The sequence below is a fragment of the Merops nubicus genome, unplaced genomic scaffold (genome assembly GCF_000691845.1).
Source record: "Merops nubicus isolate BGI_N331 unplaced genomic scaffold, ASM69184v1 scaffold28409, whole genome shotgun sequence".
NCBI classification, from domain to species: domain Eukaryota; kingdom Metazoa; phylum Chordata; class Aves; order Coraciiformes; family Meropidae; genus Merops; species Merops nubicus.
The window spans coordinates 1-7,681 of record NW_008629466.1 but is presented as its reverse complement, the minus strand read 5'-3'; the positions used below and the strand labels follow the sequence as shown (position 1 = coordinate 7,681).

At 45.9% G+C, this 7,681-nt stretch overlaps 1 protein-coding gene across 1 annotated transcript; it reads left to right on the top strand.

The window, feature by feature from the left end:
• Positions 1 to 133: 133 nt before the first annotated feature.
• Positions 134 to 7,676, top strand: LOC103779376 (basic leucine zipper and W2 domain-containing protein 1; the record flags this gene model as incomplete). Its single annotated transcript, XM_008947002.1, has 10 exons — positions 134 to 238; positions 1,710 to 1,886; positions 4,096 to 4,190; positions 4,439 to 4,504; positions 4,789 to 4,924; positions 5,505 to 5,614; positions 5,733 to 5,903; positions 6,216 to 6,362; positions 6,625 to 6,763; positions 7,636 to 7,676. Coding segments are annotated over exons 1-10 (1,146 nt in total), but the record flags the coding sequence as incomplete, so codon positions are not given.
• Between the last annotated feature and the right edge of the window lie 5 nt (positions 7,677 to 7,681).

Sequence of the window (7,681 nt, the reverse complement as noted above, 5' to 3'; positions counted from 1 at the left end):
TGTGTCGTGGGGAAAATGGAGGCCGGGGAACGGGAAGGGGAGGGGAGGAGGAGGAGCGGCGCCGCCTCAGCAGCAGCCCTGTGCGGCCTGGGAGGGGAGGCCGGGCTGGAGCGGGCGGGTTTTCCGTCGGCAGCGCCCCGAGCCGTGTGCCTGCTTCCCCGCAGGGTGTCTTTTATGAATAATCAAAAGCCGCAGAAGCCGACGCTATCGGGGCAGCGGTTCAAAACTAGGAAAAGAGGTAAGCTTCGGTCCGCCAGTCCCAACTACCCGTACTCCGTGTGTGGCCACCAGACAAAAACTGATTTCTGTCAATAAACGAACCACTGCCCGTGTATTCTCCTTATGAATCCTCTAAGTGACATCATGCTAAATTAAGTTGTACAGAAACGTGTTGTCTTACAGAACCTCTTTTATTGTTAAACTTCAAGAACCTTGAGAACGTGTTGAAGTGAGAGAATTGGCTTTAGTCTGTCCAGCAGATGAAATGCTGTTGTCCTGGGTTTTTGTCTCTTTTTAAACGTTTAACCATACGTGGCTTCCAGGCAACTCAGCCTGACAGTGAGCTTCATGGACCTGTCCTGGAAAATAAGTGTTCCAGTATTTCTGGACTTCCACCCAACTTGTTGCCAATGTGTTGATACTTGTGCTGAACATGGGGACAATAGCGTGCCCCTTACAGAAAGGTTGCTAAGATATGCTAGCAGTTGCTAAGCTGTTGTAGACAACACTCAAAGACTTGCAGCTGATTTCTGTTTCTTTGGAAGCTTTTCCTCTCATGCTTTACATAATCTAAGAACAAATTGAGGTGAGTAAAGCTAAAGATCTCTTCCATTTAAAGCTTTCTGTTAGTTACATGGGTGTATTTGTTGCCTGTTAACTATGCCCTACCTAGTGAAAACAAGGCTGTGGTCAGCTGGTGTATCACAAATGTGAAGAAGCAGCACGTGTTCTGCTTTGACAACAGAAAGGATGCTAAATACATCTGCAGTTATAGTCCATCATTTCATGTTTATTTACTGCTAAGGGGTTGTATCAGATTTCTACGTTTCCCCCAGGTTTTTGGGGAAAAGCAATTCCTTCAGGTTCACTTAACTCCATAGTAAGAAGAGGGGATGGTCTTCATAGCCAAGAAGCAAGAACCATCACTTGGCTCTAACCTGATAATGGCATGCAGCTTGGCAGGCAGAATATTTCATCCAAAAGAGTGAGAGTTCCAAAGGGCTGAAATGGTACGTGAGTAATGGAGTCAAATATATGAAACTGTAGGGGCACATTTTAAGAATTGCCTTCCAGTTCTAGGCTAAGCTAAAGAGTGATCTGATCTAACGTGAGCAGGAGCGTAAGGATCACACTGAGAAGTCAGATAAGCTTGGTTAGAGCCAGCTAATGATTATAATCAGAAAAAAAAAAAAAGTACAGTAAGAATTCAGTTAGAGGTAACTAAGGAATGTAGTAGCTTTTGGTAGCCTTTCCCCCAGCCCCGAATGAACAGCATAAAAAAAATCAGTGAAAGCAATGAAACAACTGCTCTGTTGGGCAGTAAAATTCATTTTAGGCTACCCTGTTAAGTCGCTGTTTGTGTTAGCTTGTTGTGCTAGGTTGTCAGGCTTGTCAGTGCAACTTTGTTACTTTTTTGTTAATAAGATTGAAATGACAGACTTTAAAATCCAGCCGTGTGGCAAGTTTGTTTCAACACTTTGTTTTTACAGATGAAAAAGAGAGGTTTGACCCTACTCAGTTCCAAGACTGTATTATTCAAGGTTTAACTGAAACTGGCACTGACTTGGAGGCAGTAGCAAAGTTTCTTGATGCTTCTGGTGCAAAACTTGACTATCGCCGCTATGCAGAAACACTTTTTGACATCCTGGTGGCTGGTGGGATGCTGGGTAAGTACCTGACTCTGCAGAAGCTCAGTGTTCTCTGTCAGTGTAAAAACTTTGCTGAAGAGTCCATTGAGTGTAGAACAGGGTTTAAGTTATCTGTGGTAAACTGCCTGACCAGTGACTGGGTGGGCACCAGATTGGAGTGGACAGTACAAACGTGGCTTAATGGAAAATACGTTGGATTTATTATTTATTTATTACCAGGAGTGGATCTTGACTCTGTAGTCAAGTTCACTTCTGAGGTCAGATGGGTGAATGCTTGTTTCAGATCTGTGGTCACAAGGCCAACAAAGTTGCCCTGAGAGATCCTGACATGATCCTGTGCTTTGTGTACCCTGCCCTGTTAATTTGGAGGAGTATCTTGTTTATAGAAGAATCAATGTGCCTAGTCTTGGCAATGCTATTACAAATCAATTGTTGGCAATAGCGAGGTCATGGGCTCTAACAGATGTCAGGGAGTGAGAAAGGAGGGTGGTCAAATCAGAAGACACAGCAAACTGAGGAAACATGGTGACAAAATATCTTGTAAACTCCTGTGCACACTGTATGTGAAGAGCAAAGAGCGGAACAGCTGCTCACCAACAGGTAAGAAGTGGATGAAGCTAAATGAGTTTGTAAGGCAGCAAAAAAAAAAAGTGGTAATTCTGGATTTAGACTTTGCATTTCCTAGTTGGCAGAGTCCTGTGTAGTGAGAAGGGGTCCTGGTGGCAGGGACCTGTTTGAAATGCAGGCTGTGTGTGAAGGGGACATGCTGTGCTCTCTGCCTAGACCAGAGAAGGTCTGTCTTGGATTTTGGCATTTGTTATGCAATAACTGGGGGGGAGGACTTAAATTGCAGAAGATTTTCTAAAATGTAACAGAAATAGAATTCAAATGACCTAAATGCACAGGAGGAGGAGGAAGAGATCCTTGCAATACCTGATTCTGGGCTGCAGTGAGACTGCGGGTGGCAGTTGTGCAGCGGGGGTGGCTGGTTTGGGAGGACGCATCTGTTCTGTGTTGAGGGGATCTTCACACCCATACTGTGGAGATGTCAGGTGACTTGGGCAAACAAATGCTGAAAAGCAAGGCTTTGGGAAAGGGCTGCCTGCTGTGCCTGCTTAGCTCAGAGCTGTGCATTGCAACAGCTTTACGCAGCCTGAAATCGCTGTGATGATCCTTTTGGCAAGAGGCTCTTTCACTTATGTTACAAGAGCTGGTACCAGGAGTGAACCTGTTTGTCGCATGGAGCGTTGTTGCCTAAAGTTGATGATGCACAAATTGTTACAGTCTGCAGGTTTACCCTCAAGAGCCTTAAGCAGCACACACCGTGTCAGGAGGCATTCCTGCCAGGAGCGAGGCTGAGAGGGAGGGGAGTGCATGACTGTGCTGATGCTGACACAGGGGTCCCTAACTCCACTCAGTCTCTGCAGCAGGGAGCTATGTACTCACTTAGCTTTGATCTTTAGTTGGATGAGGCCAAAATAAAAACTGGTGTCCTGTTGCCATGCCACCTTTTCATATTTTTACCATTAATGCTTATCTCCATCTCTGAGTCATGTGTCTGTCTAATATGTAACAAACAGGTTTCCTTTAGATGTTGGGCAGCATAGAAACAGGTGATGAGGTGTTCTAGCACTGAAGCTGGGGACTTCGATTTGCCCTGGTTAGTGAAGCAGCCTGCCTACCAGTCAAATATCTGCATTAAGCTGAAGAGGAGTGGTGGTGAAGCATCTTTTAATTGGCACCTAAAAAGCTGAAGTGCCTTTTTACACTAAAATTTCAAGCTCATCTCTGGGGCGCTGAATCTCTACATGCATCTCTGTGTGTTTCATCTCCTGTTTTGACTTATTTAAAAGACACTTAGAAAGTAGCACTATCGCAGCAGACATGAAAAAAAAATACTTGGTAAGATTAAGCAGTGGCTTCCTTTAAGGGAGGAGGTGCTTGTATGGTCACGTTAACTTATCTCTACGTAAATGAGATCTGTTGCCAGTCCACCTAACAGTGGAGGGTCAGAGCATTTGAATGTTCATATCTAAGCTACTGATTTTAAAGTTCCATTACAGTGATGGAGCAGGTGGAGATGTAGAGCTGTCTTCAGTGATCCAGTCACTTGGTTCATTGTGACAGGACAATGTGTTGCATATTATGAGTATTGGAATTGTTACTTTGGAAGCTACTTGGTAGCTCCCTGAGGAGTGACACCACTAATGCTGAAACCCTTCTTTAGCCCCAGGTGGTACCTTGGCCGATGACATGACACGCACAAACGTCTGTGTGTTTGCAGCACAGGAAGACCTAGAAACCATGCAAGCATTTGCTCAGGTGAGTTCTGAAATGAGTATGATTTAACTTAAACTGTTCAGGAGTCAAAAATGAAATGTTTCTATACTTGAAACTTCAGGTAAAACTAAAGCATGGCTTTGAGAAGCTTACTAGAATAGGTAGAGTTGCACTGTTCTAAGCTGAAAGTGCTGTAAAGAGTTCAGACCAACTTTACTGAACTTTATTTTTAAAAAAATAATTAAGTGATAGTTCAGAGCAAACAATAATGCACTCTTTATCTTTTTTAGGTTTTTAACAAGCTAATCAGGCGTTACAAGTACCTGGAGAAAGGCTTTGAAGATGAAGTCAAAAAGGTATGGAGTTGGTCCTTAGCAGCAGACAGATAAGCCTTCAAAATTCTGCTGGCTAATCTCTGTACTGAAGAGTTGTATCATGTAGTAGATCATTAAAACAGAACACTTAAGTTCTTGATAGAAGAACAGCTCGCTGGTATGACTGGAGGAGAAGACTACTGGTGAAGTAGTGCTTCTGCTAGTTGAATAGCTTGAGTGAAACAGAAGTGTCTAACATGGAGGAATTAGCCAAACTTCATTGAGAGATGGTGGTTTTATGGCAACTCTTTGTACTTCCTTTGCAGTTGCTGCTGTTCTTGAAAGGATTCTCAGAGTCTGAGCGTAACAAGCTGGCCATGCTGACGGGTATTCTGCTAGCCAACGGGACACTGAACGCCTCGATTCTCAACAGTCTTTACAATGAGAACTTGGTTAAAGAAGGTAAGTGTCGCCCAGCTCCTCCTTTGGGTAAGGAAGGTAAGGGGCAGACCAGTGACAAGCAGATGGAAATGGCCATGACAGTACACCCTTGCTGCTCACTGCCTTCTGGTGATAGGCTTACTGCGGGGCTAGCCAAGGCAAACGTGCTGCCTTGCAACCTGGAAGGTCTGGCCAAGATTTTCAGAGAAGTCTGTTTTTCTGAAGCTTGTGTGTAGGACTTGCCTGCGTGACACTGGGGGTGGCTGTCACTAGGGGTGCCCCACAAAACAACAGTGTATTTTGGAGAGGAACCTTTCAGTATGCAGACAGTGTCCTTAGGGCTCCTTCCCAAATTGTGGCAGGCAGGGCCGAGTTCAGCCCAGGGAAGCCTTTGTGGCGCTGGGGGGTAGGAGAAGTCCAGTGTGCTGGAGGCTGTGATGTCAGCAGGCAGAGGTGCTGCAGGCTGGGCCAGGGCTGCCTCTGAGCACAGCTCCCGCTGTTGTGAGCAGAGGTCGGACAAACACGAGTCCTGTAGTCTCAGGCCTTGTGATTCCCCTTGTTTTGGACTTCAGTGATAATGGTACTTACTCCTATTGCACAGGTGTTTCTGCAGCTTTTGCAGTCAAGCTGTTCAAGTCTTGGATAAATGAGAAAGATATTAATGCAGTGGCTGTCAGTCTTCGTAAAGTAAACATGGATAACAGGCTGATGGTGAGTACCACGAGGTGACCCAGTCACAGCTGAAGCTGGCTGAGTAAATAGCATTTACCAGCAAAGCACTCGACACACGTTTCTTTTGTGAAAGAGTTGTTGTGAACTTTGTTTTCAGGAACTCTTCCCAGCCAACAAGCAGAGCGTTGAACACTTCTCCAAGTATTTCACTGAGGCGGGGCTCAAAGAACTTTCCGAGTACGTTCGGAACCAGCAGAGCATCGGCGCGCGGAAGGAGCTGCAGAAGGAGCTGCAAGAGCAGATGTCACGGGGAGATCCGTTCAAGGACGTAAGTGTTGGTCTGGGGACATGGCTGGAGGTGGCCATTTTTTCTGTAGGAACTTTGCTTGAATTATCTGAAATACAACAGCATTTAATACTAATTGGAAGAAGATAACGTGCCTAACTGAACTTGGCTCTCACTCAGATTTAAAATTGGGACTTTTTTTTTTGTATTAGCTTCATTGTCTTTCCTTAATACCCTGAATCGTACTGTATGACCAAGGGGGTTCTTTGTGGTTCTGAAGGTTTCTGGGTTACCTTTAGAAGTTTTAATTTGGCTTAGTGGCCTATGTGCTGACTGCTTTGTTGGAACTGGCAGATAATCTTGTACGTGAAGGAGGAAATGAAGAAGAACAACATCTCAGAACAGACTGTGGTAGCCATCATCTGGTCAAGCGTAATGAGCACCGTGGAGTGGAACAAAAAGGAGGAGCTGGTGGCAGAGCAAGCCATTAAGCACTTGAAGGTACTGTAATGTGTGTGTGCACTCCTGCACCCGTGGGGTAGGGCTTGGGCTTTCCCGTCTCCCTTTTAAACCAGTTAAGACCTGGAACCCCCCAGTGCAGAGAGCACTGGACAGGGAGTTCCTCCCCTGTAACTGGTGTTACAGTCCAGGTCCCTGAGGCAGCAGCTCTCCACGGCGGGGGCTGCAGGTTTCTGCGCGGTGGCTGGTGGGAGGTGTGTGAAGCCACCCCGTGCTGCGTGTGCCAGCTTGTTGTTTGTTGCAGCAATACAGCCCTCTGCTCGCTGCCTTCACCACCCAAGGGCAGTCCGAGCTGACGCTTCTGTTGAAGATTCAGGAGTACTGTTATGACAACATTCACTTCATGAAGGCCTTCCAGAAAATAGTGGTGCTCTTCTATAAAGGTAACATCGGGGGGTTGTAGTTTCGGGGTTGGGGGAGTTGTTTTTTTGTTTGGTTGGGGGTTTTTGAAAGTCTACATGTGCAGAATCCTTTAGTCCTGCTAAGACCTTCAGGGAAGATCAGTGCTGCAACACTGCACTTTCTGAGCTGAAGAATTTTCCACCTTCTGTTTGCAAAGATGGGGCAGTAAAATGCAAGGGTGGCTGTGGCCACCCTTGGCACAGCTAGACAAGGTGCTGCCTGTCTGCCAGATTACGAGAGTTGTGGCAGATAAAAGCCAAGTTCAGTTTTAAGGCTCTTTGACCCTTTTACGTTAGGGAAGGATACACGATAGTGTATTCTTAGTTCTCTGGCTGACCACTGACTGAACAGCCAGGGATTGAGACCGCCATGGTGTTCTGGGTGCTCTAGGCTGTCTGGGAAGCAGCTATTAAAAGGTGTTACTGAAAAAAAAAACATGCCATGCACCAGTGGAAACAACACAGGAACATAAAGAAACGGATTTAAACTGAAGATTATGTTGTACTTGTAAAATTAAACAATATTTCCTGTGGTGTACTTCAGGCTTTAAAGAATTCGTATCAGTTCTTTTCTGTTGACTGAAACTTTCCATAGAGAGCATGTCATCCCAAATAGCTCTGAAAAATACTCAAGACTGCTAGTGGAAGCGAAAGCACAGCTCCTAGATGCGGCACTTGGGAAGCTGCCAGCAGCCAGCCTGAAATGGTTCCCAGGATCTCAAAATGGGAGGCACTTCTGTAGGAGCACACCCGTGGGGAGGGAGCAGGGAGGGAGCGAGGGCTGCCCCTCGGGGCTTCTCAGCAGCTGCTGTTCAGTGGCTTGGTGTCTTAATACTGCCCTTCACGCCTTGCAGCTGAAGTTCTGAGCGAGGAGCCCATCCTGAAGTGGTACAAAGATGC